Source organism: Suillus bovinus, assembly GCF_016758785.1.
Source record: "Suillus bovinus strain UH-Sbo-P2 chromosome Unknown EDB93scaffold_46, whole genome shotgun sequence".
Classification (NCBI taxonomy): Eukaryota; Fungi; Basidiomycota; class Agaricomycetes; order Boletales; family Suillaceae; genus Suillus; species Suillus bovinus.
The window spans coordinates 283,736-306,935 of record NW_024542102.1 but is presented as its reverse complement, the minus strand read 5'-3'; the positions used below and the strand labels follow the sequence as shown (position 1 = coordinate 306,935).

Genomic DNA, 23,200 nt, shown 5'->3' with positions numbered 1-23,200 from the left:
TCTGTTCGATCTGCATTTGGATTGGTAAGTATTTGAGAACAAGAGAGAATTGATGTTGGCGGAATGATACAGATAGGTCCAGGTGACTCTCCAGTGCGTTTCTACTGGATGGGTTGTTCAACCATTTGGCTAGCGATTTGGATTCCAGTTCAACTACTAGGCTGCCATTACATAGTACCGTTACTGAACAGATGGTTCCCTCCAGGGTGGTGTTGTCTCTCGTGGCCTCTAGTGCATCCTTGAGCTTGGCGGCAATGTCATGGTTTGGTGTGCCTGGAGGGAATAGAATTTGGCCTGGGGTGGGGTCAAGTAGGATCTAGCGAGCACGAATTGCTGCTCTTCCTAGTGCTTGGTCAATTTCGGAGGTAGATAGGTCGCTGCTACTGAGCTGTAAGATGGAGGTACTGTTCCTTGAGTTGGTGTGGGGGTCCTAGAGATCTGTGTGGAGAGTTGGTCAATCTTTTCTTGGGTTGCATCTAAAGAGGGAGTTAGTGTGTGAAGCGCTTTCTGGTATGTTTCAACCGATTCATAAAGAGCGTCGGCAGCATCTTCGATACGGTCTGCAGTGGTCTTGATGTTGTCTTCTTTCTCAGTGCGTTCTCTTCCTATGGATGTGTGAAGATTTCTGGTGTCATCCAGTGTGGAGGTGAGTGACTGAGAGATGTTGTGGACTGAGGTGACCTGCAGGGAAATGGCGGCAACAACATGGTCTACTAGTTTTGCCATGATATCATTGGTGACCTGCTTTGATATCATACTGGCGAGGTTGGTATCCATTAGTTTGGTGTTAAGTGAGCACAGAACTTGCTGTGAAATCATTTCCGCCGTATTGTCAATGTCGAGCTCTTTCAAGACAAAGGCTACTGCCCGAATTGCAGCAGTTACTGGGACTGGGGTCATATTTGACATCTGTGTGATCTGGAAAAGAGCCAAAATTAAGTGATTGATCGTATAAGGTTGACCAATGTGGCAGAGTAGCTTTGATTCTAGGAAGGTTTTACTGCTGGGCGCATCCTTGACTCTATTTGGCAGGGCTTCTATTGCTTCTTGGGTGATGGGTGATTGTACTGTCCTGCGGGTTTTGAGGCCATATGTTGGGGAGGTGGTGTGTGAGGTGGGTGGAGTATTGTCTCCCATGCTCGAGCTTCTCCTTTCATTGGGCATGGAGGGGGAAATTCTAGATAGTCTAGATAAAGGGTGTGTATTGAGTTAGTATTGACTGGATTGGATTTGATCTGCTTGGGCGGGAGGTCACCGTTGGACAGGGGTGCACTGTTGAGTGCACTTGTGACAAGGATTTTTCGGGGTCCTTGCTGGGGTGCCACTTGGTTCAGGTCCAAGAAGCGATTCTTCTCCTATTAAACCTCCACAGGCTGGCTCCCCATGACATGCTCAGCATTTCTTGCTCGTTGCAATAAGATCTGGGTTTCTCAAGTCTTCCCAAGCCCGCCTGGTCATGTCTTTCATATTAGGGGTGCAATGGAGCTACTCCTGCAGGGGGTTCATCCTGATGTTATGTCCACGCAAGGATGCTGGTCCTCAGATGCTTTCTTGGAATATTGGTGGTGCATTGATACTATCCTCCCCCTCTTCATAATGTCCTCTGCAAACACTCAGTGTTTGCTTGATCTTGACAGAGTGATGGACTCTTTCACACATAATCATCACTTCTAACTTATCTCGTGCCGCCCCTTCATCTTAATACTCTCCCTATCCATTGCAGATACTTTATTGGCTCTTGATCATTTCCTGTTCACAATACAATATTCTTTCTGTCACATAATCTTAGTGTTCAACTCTAAATGTGTGGTTTTGGGTCTGAAGGACCCACTTCTCTTGCTGTGAGCTTTCACTGAGGTGGTCTGGGTTCATGTGTTCTTTGGACCCCTTGGTCTGTGCATGTTCATTCTCAGACAGTTCATGCTCTGAAGGTCTGTGTTTTTTTTGATCCTCAAAACTCTTTGATTTGAACCTCACTGCTTCGGCTTTTCTCGGAGTAGAGACTCATGTCTCCACAGACATTTCCCTCTGAATTCTCCCACTTCCCTTACACACACCAGCTCTAATCCATAGGATATGTTTTGTGCATTGGCGCACATATAGTTTCTATCACAGGTTTTGCACACAGCATCTTGCATATCACGCAATGATCCTCGCATCATCTGCACATCCATCTGTCCTTTCTATGTCCTTAGATGTTCATTGGTGCGTTTTCTCACTATATTCTCATTTTGTTTAATTGTTTTCCCTCACTAACACATGGCTTTATGCTACTCATGCAGCCAAGACCCTATTAAGATAGGCCTCATTCAAACCCATCTACATCACATGATGTGACATTTTTGTGATGTTCTGTTACATTGTGTGACCTGTCATCTTTAGTTTAATTTTGGTCTTAGTACTCCAGCCAGCACAATGAAAATTGATGTTTTCTTACATTCTCATGGCTTGTGTGGCTTAGCTTTCTCTAATTTGCAATTTGAGAAGGCCTTTTGCATGGCATAATGGTTTTGGTGACAGGTTGAGTTGTTGGTGCATTGACACCGTTGTCACACTGTACAGCCACAATGTAACAAGACAGTAGTACCTCGATCACTGTAAAGACTACTACTCATTCACAAATGCAAAATAAGAAATTCTGTTCCATCAGATTGCCTGCACCATGCATGCAAGCAATCTGATGGAATGGATTCTCTTAAAAGTGTCTCTACAAACATCCTTAGACATTGTAATGCAAATGTCATGAAAAGTCATGTGATCTACATGTATTTGAATGAGGCCTATCTTACCTACTTTGCATACTATTTTTAGCTTGTTTGGCTCATCATATCGGACTTGTGCGCCTAGCAGCGCTTAACTATTTTACTTATACCATTCCTCTACTCTAAATTCCGGGTCGATTTTCCACCCACTTTCTCTGCACACTTAGCTACAGGAGAATTTTACTCATTGTTGCAGTGACTATCTAAGTCTCACACACTAGTTGTCCACCCTTCACATCATCATCAGCCAACCTTAGTTGGGGTAATATCAGTTGTCTCGCTTCATCTCTCTCTAGTCTTAATCGCTCGTTTGCACTTTGCTCTTGCTTACGCACACTACTTTCATGTCGTGTATCTCACACTTCGCCCTATGCACTTGTGCGTCCATATATTGTTTCTCGCATCACTCTCGCCTCACGCATTCCAAAGTCCTATTACCTTAGTAGTAGTTTGGTGTCCCTCTTTTTATAAGAGAGGTTTCCCTTGACTCAGACAGCTGCCCTTGGGTCAATATTTTACTCACACCTGGGACTATCTGTGTTTTCTTGGCTTAGCACCAACTTTCCCTACAGTTTAGATTCCTCATCTTCATCGGTTCACTGGATCAGCCTAGACCCCCACTCTCTTGCACTGGTCAGGCAAAATCAGACCTTCCCACACAAAAAACAAACCAACAACTATGCTTGATTCATTCTTAAGATTCTCCTCTCTCACATAATCTTTTCTCTCCCCTCTCATAGTCATCTCACACAGACTACCTAGTATTAGCTTTAATATCAGTTCTCATGACAGACACTGATATTATCTTTCTCTCATCTTCACCTTAATCATGTGATCATACAAAGGTACATCTATGGTGACGATGTTGAATATCCAACACTTCCTACACTGCCAGCTTTGGCTTTCCAGAATTCCAAGCCAGACCAAAGCCATGGTCAGGCTGTCACTTTGGCAGCTCGGCCCACAGCTTCAAGCCAGGCTGTGCACATCACTATGCCCAATGGCAGCTGGATCCCCAGTAGATGGGAGGACAGATCTTTGAAACAGCAAATCAACTCACTCGCTAGTCAATCACCAGCAACCAGAGCTAACACTATACAGGTTCAAAGTTAAGGGTGAATATTCATAGATCAATACACTTTCAAAATAACAATGAGTGCACTGTTCAACTCGAACATTTTTAATGGCATCAGCAGGTCTAAAATCTAGATGATATGAGAAATGGCACATAGACCAAGGTGACATCCAAACACAAAATTGAAACTCGCACAAGCAGCATTGTTCTCTCGATTGAAGTGAATGGCAAAACATTATATTGTTATCCAAAGGCGTTAACAAGCCCATAATCTCAGAAGCCTACCATACTCACGTGCAAGTACGAAACATGTGGATTTCAGCTTAATCTTAATCCACTATGTGATCATCAACAATGAGCAAAGGCCAACGCACTGGTGTGGACTTGAGGCCTAGCGGTGCTTAGCCTGGTGGCGTCCACCTGCATTAAAATAAGCTATTGTACGGTTGCTCAATCAGGAAAGGGATGGTAGTCCACAGGATCACAGCTCGAGTTAGTGGAAGCGCATGCTGCATCCACCAAGCAAAAGTCCACAAATGCTTGGATATAAAATAGGTTGTCGATGAACTCGACCCTCATACTCTCCCATCCTTGCTCAATATGTCATACGAATCCTTGGTGAGCACATTATCTTGAATCTAGCGAACTGCGACTTACTGACCTGATGGGCTTGGGCATGAAACAGAATATCTATGGACTCGAACCTCACAATGTCCCATCCTCGCTCGATATGTCGGCTGAGCTCTCGGCGGTGAGCACACTATCTTGAATCTAGCGAACTGCGACTCACCAAGTCCCATAGGTATCTTCTCAAGTCGAGACAGTCCCACCTAAACTCTACAACGTTAAAGTTGTCCAGTTTTGGCGAGGCGAGAAAGAGCCCCTGCGGCCCTATCCCCTCCACTGGGCAATCTACGTCGAAACCAGTCCTGGCATAGGGAACACCTATCAGCTCGTAGGAAACCAAACGGACTACACCATCGATATCAAACTCAACCAACCTCTCGAAAACTCGGAGGACTCGCGCGGAAGTTATTCTGTTGGAAGTGTGAGCCAAGCAGAGCTTACCGAATTGGAGACGATCCTCCCAAGAGTTGACATCATACACAATGTTCCCTGGTGGAACAGCCAAGATTGGGTGGACGACGCTCTCAGGTATCTCAAGTCCTGGGGGTTTTCTGACATCATCGGAGAAATGGAGTTGGCGTGTCTACAAGAAAATATGTGTTGGATCCTGGAGTGTCGTCCTGGGATTGAGAACGCGGTTGAATTTGTCGGTGACTCGGAAGATCTGGCATGCATCCTATCCAACCGACGTTATGCAGAAGCACATCGACGCTACTGGAAGGTGCACACGGATTGGCGTGAAGTAGCTCAAGAGTTGGAGCGGTTGGCTTCGACTTGAGCTCAAAGGCGTTGAAAGAATTCGGGGTCTAGATATAGTTTCGATTTTGTATTGTAGTTTTGTATCATCCTATCATCAGCGATTCAGGCTCACATCCCCAAATTGAGAGTGGAAGTAGCAAAACCTTTGATTTATCAGTGTTCAGTTTGTATTGAGCCGAAACCGTACTGTATTGTGCTCTGCAGATGAGTCTTGGGGGTAAAGTCGGGGAGGTGTGTCCCATTCGCACGAACAAACACCTGCGACCGCCTGATGCAGGTTTGTGAGATCGCCTGTACGTATTTTGACTTCCCTGCCACAATACTAAGCTGCGGATAATTGAGTGATAAGTCACTGATCCCCAATCCAGATCTGGGTATAGAGACTCAATCTCACCTTCGGACGTTTACCATGGATCCCGATGTACTGTTTAAATGTCGCGTCAAGTACAGAGAACGTCTCTTGCAGAGTAAGTCCTTAACATCCATTAAATGTCGCCAAAGATCACAAAGAACAGGCAGAGGCGATCGGTGAACGAACAGGAAAGGTGTAGGCTGGCGAGGACACTGAAGAGAACTGACTAATAGAATGAGCGAAATTTGCAATCCAAGCGTCGAATTTGAAAAGTCCACTTTGAGATGGAGATAAAAGTAGAAGCGCACAGTGAGTAGTATATCCTAGAGTATGAACTCCGCAGACCGAGAAGGACATCCACCGCCAACGTTGTTCTGTTGCTGATTCGTCCCAGTAAGTGGTTCCATTTTCTGCCATCGCAAAGAGTGGAGTTCAGTGACATGGATAAGCGCACAGCACGCAGACTGCCATTGACATGCGCACACTGGCAGAAGCATAGACTCGTATAGATGGAGTTCAGCTGGTTGGGACGCGCACATGAGAGTCACGTAGATTGCTTCCGCGGCCTGAGATCTAGCTATAGTATTTCGTGTGAAAAATTGAATGGTCCTTGGGTCCGTCAATTTGACCGTGATCAGTCATGTTAGAGACTACAGGTATCATTGTAATGTGTCACTAGTTTGTCGGGCGTCTCTTCCCTAAAGCTACATCGGAGATCACAATGATCCATCAGTTGGTTATCGCAATACCATCTCCTCAGCGTAGTTCCAGTCTACGTCGAGTTCGTATATTTCACTACTTCGTACTTACATGCACTAACCCATAGCATAGCCCTAGTACTCCCAAATCACCAATTCAATGACACCACTCGCCCTTGACAGTGAATTACAACGCCTAAGAAGCGACGTCGAAAGACTCTCCCTCGAAGCTCAGCGAAAAGAACGCGAAGTGACCCTCTTGACCGGTGTCATATGCCGGCTAGAAACAGAATTATCTGGGGGTTCCAACACGATACCCGCACCAGCATCCATCGGCGGCGCAACCTTGCGCGACTTACTCCAACTCTCACCGCCAGATTTGTTAGCTCTGGATGACGACATTCGGTTGATGAGGAGGACGGTGCTGGATAGAGCCCCCACGGATTATGCTGAGGGCGTGCAGGAGTATCTGACAAAGGCCATGAGGGAGGCTATGGTCAGGAGGGGAGTTAGGTATGATGATGGCGCGGATTGCGATTGGGCGAATCCATGGTTCAATGTCTATCAGAAGAAGGAATTCGAGGATGATGTTAGGTTATTGGGGTTGAGGGATAGTAGGAGGGGCGTACCGAGTAGGGTTGAAGGTGGGAGGTACGATATAACGGTTGCTTGTGATACGTTGATTGGTTTATCGCGATGGAGAGGTATTCATTGAGTGACTTGTAGTTGTTAGGCAGATCAAATACTTCAAACTCACTGACAGTTGTCTCACTGTTTCCTGCCAAAGACAAAGCCCTCCCCCTCGTCAACCGATCTATTTAGACATGCCACGTCCCAGGTCTCCGATAAATCATACGCACGGGCCGGGTCCTGTAATAGCCGACACAAAGACAAGGTTTCAGCTCAGCAGTAGGCAACGTGCCAACCAAATTACGTGAACACATACCTCGATATTCAGAGTATGCATGCTTGACTGACTGTACACGCAGCATGCAAGTAAACATTGGCAATATTACATGCTGTCGTTGTGCGTTGTTGATTTGGGAGGGTGTCGCCAAATGAACACAAACAACTTCCCTGTTTCCATGACTTCTTGTCACGTCTTCCTCGCTCTTGTCCCACGCGGCTGAGTCAACATATTTAAACAGCTCGAACTTCGAACATGGCTTTCCCAGCAGCAGCTCCATCAGCCGCCGAGCAACATACCTAAATCGCACCAGAAGCACTCACGCGTCCTGTAACGCAATGGTTTATAACAAAAACACTAGTAGCGCTCACTTCTCTGTCTTCCCTTCTGCTCCTGCTTCTACCAATCTATTTGTCCTGTTTGGTCATGCTCAATCACCCCGTGATAGTCACATCATGTGCGAAGACGTTCGGAACTTTGTTTTCGGTTCCACCAACTTGAATGGGCGCATCACTGCCCAGAAAAAGCAGAGGGCCGGGACCGGATTATCGAAAGGGTAGCATGTAGCATGCGGTATTTTCCTATCGCCGATCCGCACCTCGGAGTGCTGTGTACATTAAAATAACCTACCACGCTAAAATCGCTCTCATGTAATCTATCTTTTCATTTCCCCTGATCGCGAATCAAGAAAGAACCAAATGTCATCGATATAAATGACTCTTAATACCTAGAACATGTCACTCGTGGGCGATATGAAAAAAAGGTACCATCTTCAAACTGACAATGTGAAACTCCTTCCACATACCACCGGCAGCCCCCGATTCCTCGCACAGCTTATCCCTAGGCAACCGTTCACGCAAAGGGTCCTCCTAGCGCCTGCTGATCCCCGGGCATTGACAGTACAGACGGCGAACTCGAGGAAGATGTCAAAACGGAGGCTGGACCAAGAAGCCCATTCCGCGTCGCCGTAATGAGATCCCACTGGTCTGTTTCCCCATGCACATCAAACATATTGACGCCAAGCATACCCGTCTTCTTCGCAAATGCGCCTTTCATAGCGAGAGATTCAGGATCGTCATACGGAATAGTCTGCGCGTCTGAATGCAAGAAAGGCGTCGCGGAGCATTGGTCCCAGGAACGCTGGAAGCCGCTTGAAGGCACGGCGGCATACGTTCCGTCATTATTGCGTTGTAGGACGCCCTTGGTCACGAGATCTCGGAACTGGATTTGATGGTCGTCGTCAGAATTAACCGTCGTGCGCCTGGCGAGGCGGTGCAGACGTGGGGCTTCGGGGGAGCGGCGTTGTCGAAGGTGATCTATACCGATGTTGCTTACGTAGCCGTATGCTGGGATACCAAGAACTAATTTGTTCGCGGGGAAACCTGCTGATGTCCAAGCGTTGTATCCGGCTACTGCATTCTGGGATGGCTGAGTAGAATTTCCGCACCCATCGTACAAGGGCGCGTTCGGACCAGGGGGGGTTACGGCTATAATTTTAAATCAGTACTTTTCTATCGTTCGTTTCAAATGCAAAACAGACCTTGAAAATCATCGTAATTCATGAGCAAGGCCCAATCAATTATCTCTGCGAAACCAGACGCGTCTTGGATAGGGTGACCGTCAGGGCCAGCGAAAGGGGTGTCCTGAACAGCGGCCGAAATTTTGGCCATCGGGGGAAGCGTCGACCTAAGAAGCTTGAGAAACTCGAGCATGTTCTCTTCATCGCTTGGACTTTCGGTGTTGCCTTGTCTGCCTGATTGTCCGGGGTACTCCCAATCGATGTCGATGCCATCGAGGTTGTATTGGTTGTAGGTAGTGAGGATGTTACTGACGAAGGTGTTCCTATTGGCGGGCGTGGACACGGCTAGCGAGAAATAGCTAAAAGTCTACTAGTAACGGGGTGGAAAAGCCAGGGGTAGTAGCACTTACTGACTGCCTGTCCATCCCCCGACACTAAGCTTGACCAACTTTCCCATAGCATGTGCGTCCGCTACGAGGTTGTGGAGTAAGTTAGAAGCATCAGGGGAATCAAAGACGAGCTTGAACTCTGCGTCTGGGAGAGCAAATGCGAAGTCGATGCAGTCGAATAGGGCAAAGTTGATGTTATTCCGGGGTGCCCAGTCGACAAAGTAGGTCATCACGAGCGGTCCAGGATTTGGAGTTGTGCTGCGTCCGACCTCGGAATGTGTTGATTTTCCATAGCTAGAAGACAGTTGGACTGAAGGAGCGGAAAGGGTAAGGAGCGGAAGGAGAGACAACGTTGCGAAGATGCAGAATAGCATGGTGAAAACGTAGAGAAGACGAAAGTAGAGCAGAATGTCAAACATGAGAGAACATGCAAGGTAGATAAGCTTGTTCTTAGGTTGGTGTCAACCACCGGAGTTGGTGGCATACGGGGGCTGACAGGGATCTATCTTGACGCCGCACATATATTCGCGTGGGTCACGAGTTGAAACTGGAGGCTGGCATGCAAGCGGAAGTACAATTGGGCCGCGCCACTAGGGCGAAATGCAAAAGGACGTACCACTTCACAAGTTCACCCGGCGGCAAAAGGTGCGCCTGCAGGGTTATTGTTGAATAGGAAACCGCGGAATACGAGTATGTGTTACTATGGACGCGAATCGCTAAGCTGAAAGGAAGGAATACACGCTGGCATGCAATTGGATAATACAAGCCTGAGGGTCACCATGAAAGGTACGAGGGCTTCCCGAGGAGTTAACTTACAGAGTGTCATTACATTATGAGAGGACAATGTGTCTGGACAATGAGTGGAACTGCTTCTGTAGGGCTGTTTCACGTATCCAAAGACAGATGATGATCATGGGGCAATATGCGAATCGATAGCATCTTAATTAGAGAAGGAGGATCTGTTAAACCGTTACAATAAATCGGACTGTAGGCAGTGTCCACGTCTTACCCTGGTTTCCATGCTGTATACTACTCCGACTGCTTTGTACTATCCCGTAATCCTCTATCGTACCGAAGAACGCATGAAGGTAACTCGCTTTCGAAAAACACGTTGAACGGTAACTCACTCGGCGGTAAGTCGTTCGGAGTATCATATCCCCACTTGGTAATTTACTACCGGCTCAATGGTAAACAATTACGTCGTGACTCGGACTGCATTCGAATCATTCGGAACAACATGTAAACATCCTTTTATATAAAAACCACCTCAATAAAAATGTACTCCCATTCAAATCACCATGTCCTTTACTCGCCGTTCTCAGTCTCCTCCTCCTCCAATGCCTTCCCCTGAGCTAGTACCAACCCCTTTACCATCACCACCACCCATTCACCGAATCTCTCGTTTGACCGTTCCTCCAAATAGCTCTCCCCCAATCCCCCCTCGCCTCATAGGCTCACCACTTCTTCAGAATACTCTGAACGCGTCCAGGTCATATGACAGATTAGACAGAAAGGCAAAAGAGGGTCTCTTTGGCCAAGATGACGAATTCGGCGCTCGTAAACGTGCTTTAGGAAGGAGAAGCAACTCATCAATATCATCACTCCCTATTTCTTCCAATTCTTCTTCTCCAACTCGCGCTACCAGGCGTAGCTTCGGTCATTCATCAAACCGTTATCGCTCCCCGCCACCTAGCCCTTCAATCGCGTCTCCACCACCACCAGTTCCTCCTATCCCTGAATTCATGCTCACTTCAACCGATAAGAGGTCTGTCGTACGGTCACTCCCTAATAAACGAGCCACCGCTCCCGTACACCACCCTGTCTTCGACCTCACGCCCACCCTCTCGAGGACACGATGCGAATCATCTCCTCAGACTCCCGGTGCAGTCACCTGCATGCAATTCTTTAACATGCACAACACTCCTCTCAGAGACTGCCGAGTCTGAGCTTTGCACGACCATACCTTCCATCTTGATGAACCTTAAACAAGGCTGCGTCTTGTGCCATCCATTGTACACACGACTTTTAACATCATTGGGACGACATCGCTTGCCAACGACCTTCCTTGCACATATCCGTATATTCTTTCTTTAATATTTATCATTCCTTTATGCTCATCAGCCGCGCCTTAATGCGCTCGATGCACTCCCATCTGTCCTCTTCGTTCCTTCTAGTATACAGCCCCACGCTCACTGATGTAATACCACCCAACGTACTTACTTTACATGCATCGGTACCACTACTCAGTACTGTAATATATCCCTCATCGTGTTACAACACTCGTAATACCAAATGTCAAACTGCGTTTGCACCCAAAGTTCAATTTAAATTTTTATGCGAACCCCCCTAACGCGAAGCGCAGTAGTTCGTAACGAGTCGAGTCAAACTCGGCTGCGTGACACTTCCACTCGGCGCGCATCACCCGCCACAAGCACCGATTATAAAGGTTTTAGCGTCTAACCTTACGGCGGAGTGCCTTGCTCGGAAGATAACGTTGGTCATATGAACGTCTCAGACTTTTCCAGAGAAAGCAGAAGCCAAGTCATTCCGCCGGAGTGACATACAAAGACGTCATTCACAATATTCTTGACGTTGCAACGAGGCAAACAATAAATTTTCTTTGTTGGAGGAAGCGAGCCGGAAGCAGGATTTAGAATAAAAAGCCCTATGGCGAAGGCGTCGGGCACGGACATGTAGGCACAATCATGATCGAAATACCACTGCAGTGAGGAAATGAACCAAGGTCATATATTAATGACTCATTAGTAATCATGACGGTGCGAGCTTGATTCAAGAAAAAATGATATTTTATTTGGCGGTTCCCCGGAGACGGCGAGCGATTAAGCTCAGGGTACGTGCCGCCTATGCGCAGCGTAGTATAAAGAATGAAATGTTTAAATAATACCAATCATCATCTGTGGGACAACAGAGATTGGAACATGTAGGGATACAGCTACAGCTGTAACGAAAAGAAGAAAAAAAGTCAAGTCAGCTATTGATACAATTCTTTTGATTTAATTGAGCACCGCACCAAATACACTATTATGAACCAAAACGACATGTTTTTGAAGGTCCAAAGATGCAGAGGTCATGAATGTCAAGTGTTTGGTTAAAGTCCCATTCTTTCCGCCAACGTCCGATCCCCAAATGCATACGAATGACCCGCAAACCCTCGGCTCCTCCGTCCCCCGCTGCCGCCACCGCCACCACCGCCACCACCACCACCGTTGCGCCGCGGAAAACGCTCCCTGTCCCTGTCCCTACTGTGCTCCCCCTCGTGGTCGCGTGCCCGGTCTTTGTCCCGGCGGTGCGACTCACGGTCCCTATCATTCGGAGAGCGTGGACGTGTCCGCGCATCTTCATCGACCTCCATCTTCACATTACTTACTTTCGTACGCGGTTCTGTGGGGGAGAGGCGAGGCGAGCGAGGAGCCTCGTAATCTCTGGGAACACTCTGACGTGCGTTGCCAATGTGAGGTTTTGTTGGCGGAAGAGATATGTTGGAACGTGCCGGCGACACTTTGGGCTCTGACAGACGCGGCTTCTTGTGAGCTCTGGGTCCGGTAGGGGGGAGTTTGACTACTCCATTACTCGTCGATGCGGAGTGATATGTGTCTCGAGGGGCAGTCACGTATGAGTGATGGTTAGCGTTCATTTGACGCAGAGAAGTATGGAAGCTTTCATAGGACTTGTCTAGTTCCGACCTGTCGTGTCTGTGCGTGAGTGAACACATACACCACGCTTATCAGGTTACTCACGACAATGAAGCAATTACTTGATGAGATTCTAATAAAACATACTGCACGTAAGAAACAATTAAAGCGAAAGGAGTCAATAAACTCATACCTCGCAAAGCCCCTTCTAATCTCTCCACCACTCGTCTGAGTCCGCGGACTTCCTCCTTAAGTTTCCCAGTCTCCCCAGATTTGAGCATCTCATATAGTTCGTCATTCTCTTCCTGCAGTATGCGCACTCTTTGTGTGAGCGCGGTGTTAACAGTACTCGACGAAGAAGCCGCTCCTGTTCCTTCACTAGAAGCCGCCTTGTTGATATGCGGTAACAACAGAGAGACTAGCGCAGGAGGCAACGTAACCGGGTCCGTAGTCGATGCGCCACTCTGAGCAGCAAGGTGCTCACGAAGACGTGCAACTTCGTCCTAGACAAAACAAGACCGAGTCTATCAATACAACAGCGTGCTACAATCGGCGCCTGGAAAGGGAAAGCCTTACCGTAAGTTCAGCGACCTGAGCATCCCGTTTTCTGAGCTCGGTTTCAAGGTCTAGTTCCCTAGGTGTAGGGAGGTCCATTTAACAGTGCTTGAGTACGACGTCAAGCCAGCCAGTCTGCGGAAGGTTCGTTATGAGAAGGGTGCTGTGTGCAAGACCGTTTGCGCGCTTCTTTGGGTTCGAAGTCACATGACGTAAACGGCGGCGGCTGTATACCTTTGGCTGGGCTACTACGTTGCATCTCACGATCATATCATCATCTATGCGGTGGCACCCTTCTGCGCCAATGCAGCTGTTGCTTGATTATCTAGGGCACGAGGTATTCTACGAGTGCACAGGTGGACATATCTGTTCATGATATGTTGCTCCCAACTAGGCTGCGCAACCCTGATCGGTTCTATCTGTGGAGAAGATATCATTCTGCGTTTCTTTCTGCGTTTCTCATCCGGTAGATTGGCAGTGGTGAGAATACACAGAAATGAATCGCAGGGACCGTTGTTATGGCTTCTGTTCGCAGGATGCTCCGGAAGACGAAGTTAGTGTCGACTTCTTTGTACTTCACATTGCAGATATGAACTTCCCCTCTCAGGAGATGGCGGTGTCACTCGACCTCGTTGGAGTACATGCTGTGGGCACAACTAATGACTTGACAAGGACTACATGTTGTAGGATACGCAGTAATGCGAATTAGACTCTAAGGTGTGGAGCTTGACGTAAGGTCTTGATGGAGCGGAAGAACATATACACGACCGTCGGTGCCGCATGCGCAGGATCGCTAAGTAACTACTAGAAATGGTCGGTCTTTAGCAGGTTATGACGCTTCGAAACCACCACTACCGCTTACATTGAATCTAGGGTCGCGTTGGATATAAAATGGCCAAGTCCGATCGGGTGGAGGCCCTGCTGACGATCTTCACCATCTCATTTGTGTACCCATGGGCACAAAGTTTCTTTCATTAGCCACATTAGCGCTGACTGCTTCTTCTGTCTCTTGGAAAGCAACTCCTTTTAATCCCGCATCCGTCCCACTCGCAGTCCGGTCGCCTTATCTGTCTGTATGGCTGCCCCAAGGTGCTGGTACAGCGCTAAACGGTGTCTGGCCCCAGTTTTGGACTGGATCGGTAAATTTTGTTCATAATACATATTTGAACCATTGACCAAGACATTTTCGTGCAGACTCTCGGATGGGCTGGCTATATCAGAGTCGATGGTGCCACGTATACCTTCATGGGTGATCCCGTTGTTCCAGGCGCTAAATCTGCCGCCCAAAAAAGCCTAGAGGTGATTGTAATTCGATCGTATTATGCATGAGAGCACACCGATATGCATTACACAGTTCACTTCAACGCAAAGTATTTTCGTGATGACTGCCGGGCCAGTAGACATAAATGTGAACTTCCTTAGCCCTGTGGAGGTATATATGGTGTTTTTGCCTTTACATCGCAGCAAGTTATTGTTAGCCCACAGACTTCCTCAAGCAGTCCATCCCCTTCTCGTATCTGGCACTGTCAGCAATGTCTAATGATGGAGGGTCGCATACTGTCAGCGTATACACCGACATAAGCGCAGAATGGGTATCTGGAGATGACTCTCTGACAGTCAACTGGACCACTACTATGGGCAACATCTTGACTCATCAGGTCATGCTTGAGAATCAGGAGTTGTATACTGAATATAATGGTCATATACAACGTGGGTCACGAGCACAACTTACTGACTAACTGACTCAGATCATTCTTTAGAGGGAGCAGCCTATTACTCTACTCCAAAGGTATGCACCTCTGTCACTCGGTTTGTCCTCTCATACTGATTTTTCATCAGTCTTCCTCTGTGACGTATCAAACTGGCCAAGATGCCGTTGTTCGAGCTCAATTCATCAACAACGGTGTGCTTGCCAATACTGAGGACACCAATTTTCGTGCCGTCAGCAACAATTGGCCAGTCTTTGCTTTCGCTCACGACCTTGGCACCGTGTCGACCACTGCAACTGTCCCTGTAATCTACACGGTGGGTCATGTGAGAGATCCAGCAATTCAGTACATCATCGCGAATGACGTCTATCAACCCCGAAGTATTTACTTCTGGAGCTTTTACTCAAGCGTCGCGGATTTGGTGCGTCCTCAGTCTCTGATTAAGGCTAGTTTTGGAAGTTGTGCTCCAGATTTCTGACTTTGTCGGAGACTATGCTGCTGCTCTGGGACGTGCGCAAGCATTCGACCGGAAGATCCAGAGCGACGCCTCTTCCATTTCAAGTAATTATGCTGCTGTCGTTGCGCTGTCGGTTCGTCAGGCCTTCGGAGCCTTGGAACTCACGTTGTCGAAGAAAAATGATGGAAGTTGGAACACAGATGATATTCTGATATTCTTGAAGGGTAATATGCATGGCTCCCTTTAACTAAAATAATGATCTAACATGAAAACTCCCAGAGATCTCTAGTGATGGCGTAAGTGTATGCTTTGGAGATGTGTGTTGCTCACTTTAACAACTGCAGAACGTGAACACCGTGGATGTTATCATGCCTGCGTGGCCCATTCTCTTGTACACCAATCCCACGCTTGGAAAATATCTTCTGCTCGGCCTCCTTGAGTACCAAGCTACCGGTCAATATCCTAATGCTTGGGCCGTCCACGATCTTGGTTAGTCTTTTACCGAAATCGTCGAGATTCCCTAATTCCAATTATCATGAATTAGGTTCATCATACCCCAACGCCACGGGTCACAATGCTGGTGACGACGAAGCCATGCCTCTTGAAGGTGATATCCTTTTCTGTGCATATGACACGATTTCTCAGCGCCCATGCTTTCAGAGTGCGGAAATATGCTTATTATGGCTTTGAGTTACACACAGAAGTCTAATGACATTTCCTTGATCGCTCAATATGTCAGTTGCTCATCAGGAGCCTCGTCTCCCATATGTTTACCACTTCCTATAGAGGGACCTTCTTCGCCAATGGACCGGATACCTCGTCGCAGAAGCCCTCATTCCTGCAAATCAGATCAGCACAGATGATTTTGCGGGGGCCCTCGCCAATCAAACCAATCTAGCCATTAAGGGCGTGATAGGTATCCAGGCTATGTCTGTAATTTCTGGTATATTGGCTGATACCATCAATCAAAAGAATTACAATGTACGTCATCGTTGAAGTTCTATATTGAAATAAACTTATTCTTCGAATATTTAGTCAATCGTGCAGAACTATGTTCCGCAAATACTTGACTATGCCACATCGAGCGATGGGCTGCATCTTACCTTGAATTACGGAAATGGAAGCTCGTAGGTCTCGTGTATGAAATATGCGGTTTTGCGGAACCATCGCTGACGGTGTCAAGTTGGGGCTTGTCGTATAACCTGTATGCAGATAAGTTGCTTGGCACCAATGTTTTCCCGGAATCTGTCTACGACATGCGTAAGTCCTGCTGTCACTTCGCTCTGGATAATCCTCAACAACTTTGTAGAAACCGCATGGTATGCCACCGCCATCAGTGAGTGAATCAATTAACACTCAATGATGGTTCACGCGTGTAACTATCACTTCAAGATACTTATGGCGTCCCTTTGGACACTCGGTAAGTCGTCTCTCTGCTCAAGCGGACAACATAACCAACAAACTCATTAGCCACTCATACACCAAGTCCGACTGGGAGTTATGGACTGCTGCCATCATGACTAACACGACGACGCGAGATATGTTTATTGACTCTGTCTACAAGTATGCTGCCGACGGTAAAAGTAACCAGCCTTTGGGAGATTGGTATGAGACGCTTGATGGCACTGTGTATGGATTTAGGGCCCGCCCAGTCGTCGGTGGTCATCTGGCTTTGGTGAGCGTTCCAAATAATGCATTGTGTTGATTCGGATAGGCTAATTTGGTCGAAAGCTTGCTTTGTGAAGTGCTGATTTATTGCATATCGATTCTAGACTTGGCTTGTTGTGATTCCATCAGGCGTCAGGAATATAGTGTTCCAATTGTGGTGACCATGTAAAATCTTGTCCCCGCCCACTCGAAGACTGATCGCCGTTCAAACTTCAGAGCAGCGTACATACAAAACCCAGCTTTGCAACCACTATGCTCATATGTCGAAGAGTGATCACAGAGACACATAACATTGATGTTGAGCCTCCAGCAACGAAGAGTGAACAAGTCTAAGACAACGAGCGAGCAAGTCCAAGCGGCACACGAGTGGTGTAACACAATGAGAGGGAATTTGTGAAGTGTCTATTTGGGCAAAGCCCGAACAGGCTCTAGACCGAGACGTTGAGATTAAAGCCGAAAGGTAGATTGAGTGAAAGATTTGGGTATTTAACAAGAAGGCCATGAATACGAAGTTAAAATTCCCGACTGCGAAATCATATGATGAGATCGGAAGGAGCTGCCTGTGCGCGAGGACAGTTTGCGCCCCATGGGTGGTGACAGGACAGCCCGAGTATGTGTAGTGAGATTGACTGGTGAAACGGGCGCGTTTCCGATTGACGCACAACAGCTTGTTGTTTCGTACAGTAACAGTGGGGAACGCGCCCATCTCCAATTACGTGGAGATTTAAGCAGTGTAAGCGCTTCGAACGCTGGTCGGAGGAGGCTCGTCACGATCATTAGAGCTGAGATTCAGTTGCATTAATGATGGACGCAAATGGAAATAGACGCATAACGCTAACGAATGCATAACACAAGCCGCATGTCGAAGAAGGCAGAATGCAACGCATCTTGAAGAACGTAGGACAAAACGCATGTTAGAAAACGCAGAACGCAACGCATCTTAAGGAATGCAAGGCAAAACGCATGTTGGAGAACGCATAACACAACGCATGTCGGAAAACGCAAAACGCATGTCGGAGGACACAAGGCACAAGTACATGTCAAAGGACACATGATGTGGATGCAAAGGCATGATCGCAAACACAGGCGTAAGAGTTTAACGTCCGAGCAAAAAACGCATTTGATAGGACGATAAAAGTACAAATTAGATTTTGTCTTGGTTGAACAACAGGAAAACATACCTGAACGTGGCGGTCTGGGACCCTTGTATGCAAAGGTATGCCTGAACTCGGGATCAGAGGATAGTCGGGAAAGAAAAACGGCGTCACAACCAAAATTGAATGCAGAGTGAATATTAAATATTGATGTCCTTGATCATTACAATCCATACTTGATATACAAACAAATATCATGCATATAGTTTCGAATCATCCGTTACGAATGAGATCTCATCCGTCCAACTAATCTTTCAAGCTCAGTGACTTTTGATCATAAGACATCTGCACAGCACCAATCAGTACTTGAATCACTGACGCGAGATAAGAGAAGGGACGTACACGTAAAAACTGGAACAGCTTGTGATCCCTCGATTGTTGTCTTTCGACACAAATCGGTTTTGTTTCATAAATGGTCAGATGGGAATCATCGACATGCACGGGAGGAATATGCCTGCCAGCAGGTGGAAAAGCGGCAGCAAGAGCAGATAGGTAGGATGAGGGAGAGGCGCTGGTAGAGTCATCGATGTCGGTCGACTCGGCGTGCGGGTGGTGCGTCGTGAAAGTAGAGGGATAGATACTCTTCATGAGAGGGGTCTGTGAAGTCTCATAGACGGCAGCAGCAACGGGTGGATGACCCAGCCAGGATATGTTGTTCCATGCACGAATCGGCTTTGGTGCCACGATCTGGAAATGGGTGCCCATGTTGCGCAGCGGATATATTGGTGGCTCGCCAATAGCTCCATAGTCATGATGTTTGCCCGTTGGAATATAAATTTCATCGTCTTCCCAACGCCATTCGTCCCATTTGATCCCGTTTAGGCGACATTTCTCCTCATTGCCCCAGGGACAGGTGATTTCGTATGGAATGTATTTGGATGATTCGTCGCATTGCACGGGCGAAGACTGAGTCGAGAGAATGGTTGAGGGAGCCTGTAAATCTTCGTGGACAGCTGCCATGACAGTAGTAAAATGATCCACAAAAATGTCCTGCTCCTTTGCTAGTGCATGTCGCCAGTAATTCACGAAGTAGTCCGTGTAGGTAGGAGAGCGGTCTAGGAAAGACAGGTTGAGCCACTTCGAGGAAAGGCTAGCAAGAGCATTCAGAGACAAAGGGTCGCATGCGCTAGCATCTTCAAGCAGACTCGTAGCCGTCTTCCTTTTGGAAAAGCGCCCGCGCTTGGCATGCCTGCGCTTAAGTTTCTTGGTAGATGAATTATTGGAGTGTGCAGAAATGCGGGAGGTGTCGGGTGAAGTGTCCTGAGTGACGATAGAGAAGGAAGGCATGGCTTCGGCGCCAGAGACGCTGGACCCGTAGAGTGAATGTAAGGTAGTAAAGTCGGAATTCTGGAGCCTGCCAGAAGTAAGGTGCAGCATGTCGAAAGCCATGAGTGATGAGAAGTTGAATGGATATGCAAGATGGTGTTGTAAGTCAAGTTGTAGAACGATGCGAAAGCCAGAATGCGAGATTAAATACCTCGACCAATATGCATGGGATTAAACTGAGACATCCGAGCGACGTCATGCATGATTAGAATTGAATGGAAAGCTGCCCCCTAGTCTGAATCGTAATCACTCAACTGAGACATCCGTACTTGCACGTGGATGTATAATCTACACCCAACAGCTTACCTAGTTGGCGCAAATGAATAATTTCTCCATGGTCTGATCATGATGTCCTATGGGAGACTAAGCGAGACTGTGAGCGCAGGTGCCAAGCTAAACCAGAGGTTCCGAGGCATGCTTCCCAAACTGTCACAAACTGGCGGGTGACTGGAGGGCGACCTAAGTTATCGTAACAGCGTTGAATAAAAACATCGAGTAGTTGGGGAATCAGCGCTCAGCTTGAAGACTAAATGACGTGGGGCTGCTGTGGTCAGTCAATGATGTCGGAATCCTTCGTGAACGCCATTAGCAGCTAAGCCACAAAGTTGTCAAGCACGGCAACTTCCGCGCTATTGCGTAGTATGGCTCTGCCAGCACCTTCGCCTATTCATCTGCTACGCTCACATTCCAGCGCAGTGAGCACTCTGTTCATTTCGACGGACAATGAGAGAATCTACTCTGGAGACACCATAGGACAAGCTATCGTCACCTCCACTCGCATCATGGAAAGCTCACACCGACTCACTGCTGGGCATTGAAGAATGGGGTTCTCAAATTATAACGTGAGTAGCTGTCTTTTTCGTCCTGGCATTGTCTTCTGATGCTGTGACTAGACATGGGAGGGATAATAAACTCCACGTTTGGACGCGACCCGAAGAGTCTACTTCCATCAGACAAGGACCTGCAATTTTGTCAGATCTATTGACACCAACGATATGTCACTCTATGGATGTCAACGCTCTCAACTACTGCAGGTTCTCTCTACTAAACCTAGCGGGAACGAGCGCGCAGGAAGGTCTACTTGCCGTCCCGAACCTCGTAGAATCAGCTCTTGTAGGTAATCTCTTTGGTGTGGGGTACGGCGTGATCTCAGTACGAACTGACCAGGCAGATATCTGGTCACTTCCATTGTGTCAAAGGCTTCACGCTGCTATAGGTGATCCACTAGACACCTCCGCAACAGCCTTCTCGGATGGCAGGTCAGGCAGAAAATCCGGCATCATCATGTCAATGCACCTTTTTTACTCTGCGTTGTCTGCACCCTCGTCCTCTACGTCGACAAGAGAGCTGCGTCTGTTATGCGCATACGAAGATGGGAACGTTGTCCTGCGAAAGCGGACTGCACCCGAAAACAAACAGACTGTCGAGGGCCGTGGATGGGAAGTCGTGTGGAAATCCAAACTTCATGTAGAATCAGGTTCGTTGTATATGCAACATTGCCGTGGGATTCTAACACATTGTTTTAAGTGATGGCTATGGCGGTTTCTTCAGACTGCACTGTTGCTTTAACAGTGTCTGCAGACCATTTGGTGGGACGATATGATCTTTTGGTTGGTGTTTGGGTAGCTCTGCATGGATTCCCTTAAGATTCTGAACAGAAGACCCAGGAAGTGACCTCAGAATCCACTCCTGCAGGAACCGCATTCAAGACCAAACATCCAGGAAATGGCGCTATTGCCATACGGAGTGACGGGAGAGTATGCGCCATTGGGGGATGGGACGGCAAGTCAGTTGACCAGGTGTCCATGCCATTTGAATCGAGCTAACTTGTGATGCAGAGTGCGATTATACTCGACAAAGACATTAAAGTTGATCGGAACACTTGTGCGCCACAAGCAAGGATGCCAGGCGGTTACGTTCGCCTCTCACATTGATCGTGTACCACTTTGTGGAGATTTGAAGGAGGATGACTCCTCTAGCGACGATGATGAAATTACTATTGAGGAAAAGCATGCCCGTGGTCGGTGGCTGATTGCTGGTAGTACAGACGCGAAGGTGTCGATTTGGGCGTTGATGAGCTTCGAGAAGACAAGCACATGAGTTAAACCGATGCCCATGGTAAGAGGAGGACAGACGGGTCGCATGAGGATATCCGTGTGCTTGAAACGATTCTTCTTCCTTTCATCTTGCTGAAGGGCCGCCCTAACTCTTCTTCGGCTAAACGTTCCTGTTCGGCTTGAAGTTGTCTTCGACCACTTATTGACGCCATCGTAGACATAGGTTGTCGTTGGTTGCAACCCAGACTATCCGAAGAGAATCGGCTCCCTGGGCCCATCGGTGACTGTGGCTGATACGCAAGGTGCGCGAGAGGCGTAATAACGCTCGCCCGTGAAATCTGGACAAACTAGTAAACTTGGGTCAGAATGTCTGCCCATGATTGTTCGAATTCTAAGCGAAAACCCCGATTTTTGTATTTTGATTCAGGCAGATCAGAAAATATTTGAGAGAGCAAGAACATGGCAAGAGGACGAGCGATGGAGGAGCAAACATCATCATCTTACTCAAAACGGCAAAGACCTTATTCATTAGGCTCGGTGGGACAGGTGGGACCAGCCTGGCTCGTACGTCACGAGTCTACTTATTCGTACCATCAAATATCCATGCTCCCACTAAATCAGAACTTAACTTATGTCTCCTTCGATTTGGGGATTCGGAATTCGAACTCTTGTATGAAGGACTTCAACGACCCCCGTTGTGCCACTGCCTTTGACGTGGTTGCTCTGTTGCTGTTACAGTCGTTGAGTCGCTTAACAAAATTGGATAACTCTTCAAGTTGGCTCTGAAGCTTGTACATCGGTCATCGACGACGTCTCACTCGAGAGAAAGGCCCAATCTTTCCCTCGGCTCGAGGAATTCCTGTTTTGAGGCGGGAGTCGTTGGCCGATTCCATCATCTCACCTTTATAGGACTCATCCGAGTCCTCCTCGCACAACATTGCCGGCACTTGCATACCATTGAAATGACTTGTCACGCCAGTTCAATCGGCACCAACGGCGAACCTTTCTCTAAAATCATTCCCAATAAGAATATCACTAGCACGAATGCAGAGGTCTCTCCACTCGTGGATCCCCTCGCCGTGGCCTATCAACTGCATGCCTTACTATCCAATTCCAATTTGTCTGGCGATGCCTAGACAGCGCTATTTGACAACCTTGAGGTTGTTTGGAGAAGAGTGGATGGATTCCTCGAGACGCTCATTATAGGCGCAAAAATCAAAGAGAAAATAGATCAAGGACAGTACTAGTGCTCGCTCGTCGCTAACCTAACGTACTCAGGATCCTCGGTGTGCCAAATTGACAATCTCTTGGTTACTTGTCAACCTACAACCCATACGTTCGTTTCGCCCGGCTTATGTGCAGAACCTTCTTGCTACTTTGTTCACAGCATTTGCATCATGCATTGTGTCTTCGGCAGTCAATATTCAATAGTCATATCAGTTCGTCCCGATAATTAATAAATACAATTAGCATCCATTGACATTGTGTGTACATTTGACTTGAGTTTTCAAAGATTGCAAGTTCACCGGAACT

General features: G+C 47.5%; 11 protein-coding genes across 11 annotated transcripts; 7 read left to right on the top strand and 4 right to left on the bottom strand.

Moving 5' to 3' along the window:
* Nucleotides 1-342: 342 nt before the first annotated feature.
* On the bottom strand, nucleotides 343-1,164 carry EDB93DRAFT_1252501 (uncharacterized protein; the record flags this gene model as incomplete). Its single annotated transcript, XM_041453290.1, has 1 exon — nucleotides 343-1,164. One exon carries the CDS (start codon nucleotides 1,162-1,164, stop codon nucleotides 343-345), a length of 822 nt encoding a protein of 273 aa, XP_041305697.1.
* A 216-nt stretch (nucleotides 1,165-1,380) lies between these two features.
* Nucleotides 1,381-1,563, top strand: EDB93DRAFT_1067007 (uncharacterized protein; the record flags this gene model as incomplete). The annotated part of the gene is made up of 1 exon (XM_041444919.1): nucleotides 1,381-1,563. A coding segment is annotated over one exon (183 nt), but the record flags the coding sequence as incomplete, so codon positions are not given.
* Nucleotides 1,564-4,437: 2,874 nt separating this feature from the next.
* Nucleotides 4,438-5,242, top strand: EDB93DRAFT_1252500 (uncharacterized protein; the record flags this gene model as incomplete). Its single annotated transcript, XM_041453289.1, has 3 exons — nucleotides 4,438-4,455; nucleotides 4,523-4,588; nucleotides 4,640-5,242. The coding sequence occupies 3 exons, from the start codon at nucleotides 4,438-4,440 to the stop codon at nucleotides 5,240-5,242; spliced, it is 687 nt and encodes a 228-aa protein (XP_041305695.1).
* Nucleotides 5,243-6,433: 1,191 nt separating this feature from the next.
* Nucleotides 6,434-7,095, top strand: EDB93DRAFT_1252499 (uncharacterized protein; the record flags this gene model as incomplete). The annotated part of the gene is made up of 2 exons (XM_041453288.1): nucleotides 6,434-6,977; nucleotides 7,037-7,095. The coding sequence occupies 2 exons, from the start codon at nucleotides 6,434-6,436 to the stop codon at nucleotides 7,093-7,095; spliced, it is 603 nt and encodes a 200-aa protein (XP_041305694.1).
* Nucleotides 7,096-8,032: 937 nt separating this feature from the next.
* Nucleotides 8,033-9,318, bottom strand: EDB93DRAFT_1089273 (glycoside hydrolase family 18 protein; the record flags this gene model as incomplete). Its single annotated transcript, XM_041446197.1, has 3 exons — nucleotides 8,033-8,667; nucleotides 8,721-9,058; nucleotides 9,110-9,318. 3 exons carry the CDS (start codon nucleotides 9,316-9,318, stop codon nucleotides 8,033-8,035), a joined length of 1,182 nt encoding a protein of 393 aa, XP_041305693.1.
* Nucleotides 9,319-10,317: 999 nt separating this feature from the next.
* On the top strand, nucleotides 10,318-11,436 carry EDB93DRAFT_1159266 (uncharacterized protein). Its single transcript, XM_041449995.1, has one exon. The coding sequence runs from the start codon at nucleotides 10,387-10,389 to the stop codon at nucleotides 11,032-11,034; it is 648 nt and encodes a 215-aa protein (XP_041305692.1). The 5' UTR covers nucleotides 10,318-10,386; the 3' UTR covers nucleotides 11,035-11,436.
* Nucleotides 11,117-11,512, top strand: EDB93DRAFT_627725 (uncharacterized protein). Its single transcript, XM_041456917.1, has one exon. It carries the CDS (start codon nucleotides 11,199-11,201, stop codon nucleotides 11,436-11,438), a length of 240 nt encoding a protein of 79 aa, XP_041305691.1. The 5' UTR covers nucleotides 11,117-11,198; the 3' UTR covers nucleotides 11,439-11,512.
* Nucleotides 11,513-12,197: 685 nt separating this feature from the next.
* EDB93DRAFT_1252496 (uncharacterized protein) lies at nucleotides 12,198-13,395 on the bottom strand (the record flags this gene model as incomplete). Its single annotated transcript, XM_041453287.1, has 4 exons — nucleotides 12,198-12,792; nucleotides 12,847-12,874; nucleotides 12,935-13,244; nucleotides 13,318-13,395. 4 exons carry the CDS (start codon nucleotides 13,393-13,395, stop codon nucleotides 12,198-12,200), a joined length of 1,011 nt encoding a protein of 336 aa, XP_041305690.1.
* An 854-nt stretch (nucleotides 13,396-14,249) lies between these two features.
* Nucleotides 14,250-17,167, top strand: EDB93DRAFT_1089283 (uncharacterized protein; the record flags this gene model as incomplete). The annotated part of the gene is made up of 17 exons (XM_041446198.1): nucleotides 14,250-14,435; nucleotides 14,491-14,595; nucleotides 14,651-14,728; nucleotides 14,775-15,006; nucleotides 15,057-15,085; nucleotides 15,136-15,426; nucleotides 15,476-15,686; nucleotides 15,742-15,758; nucleotides 15,807-15,951; nucleotides 16,007-16,069; nucleotides 16,123-16,196; nucleotides 16,249-16,443; nucleotides 16,498-16,589; nucleotides 16,646-16,722; nucleotides 16,772-16,798; nucleotides 16,855-16,882; nucleotides 16,933-17,167. The coding sequence occupies 17 exons, from the start codon at nucleotides 14,250-14,252 to the stop codon at nucleotides 17,165-17,167; spliced, it is 2,085 nt and encodes a 694-aa protein (XP_041305689.1).
* Nucleotides 17,168-18,530: 1,363 nt separating this feature from the next.
* EDB93DRAFT_1105652 (uncharacterized protein) lies at nucleotides 18,531-19,673 on the bottom strand (the record flags this gene model as incomplete). The annotated part of the gene is made up of 2 exons (XM_041447521.1): nucleotides 18,531-18,569; nucleotides 18,627-19,673. The coding sequence occupies 2 exons, from the start codon at nucleotides 19,671-19,673 to the stop codon at nucleotides 18,531-18,533; spliced, it is 1,086 nt and encodes a 361-aa protein (XP_041305688.1).
* A 545-nt stretch (nucleotides 19,674-20,218) lies between these two features.
* EDB93DRAFT_1329889 (WD40-repeat-containing domain protein) lies at nucleotides 20,219-22,151 on the top strand. Its single transcript, XM_041455154.1, has 6 exons — nucleotides 20,219-20,305; nucleotides 20,364-20,452; nucleotides 20,504-21,087; nucleotides 21,138-21,220; nucleotides 21,278-21,396; nucleotides 21,449-22,151. The coding sequence occupies exons 1-6, from the start codon at nucleotides 20,252-20,254 to the stop codon at nucleotides 21,708-21,710; spliced, it is 1,191 nt and encodes a 396-aa protein (XP_041305687.1). The 5' UTR covers nucleotides 20,219-20,251; the 3' UTR covers nucleotides 21,711-22,151.
* The last annotated feature ends 1,049 nt before the right edge of the window (nucleotides 22,152-23,200 follow it).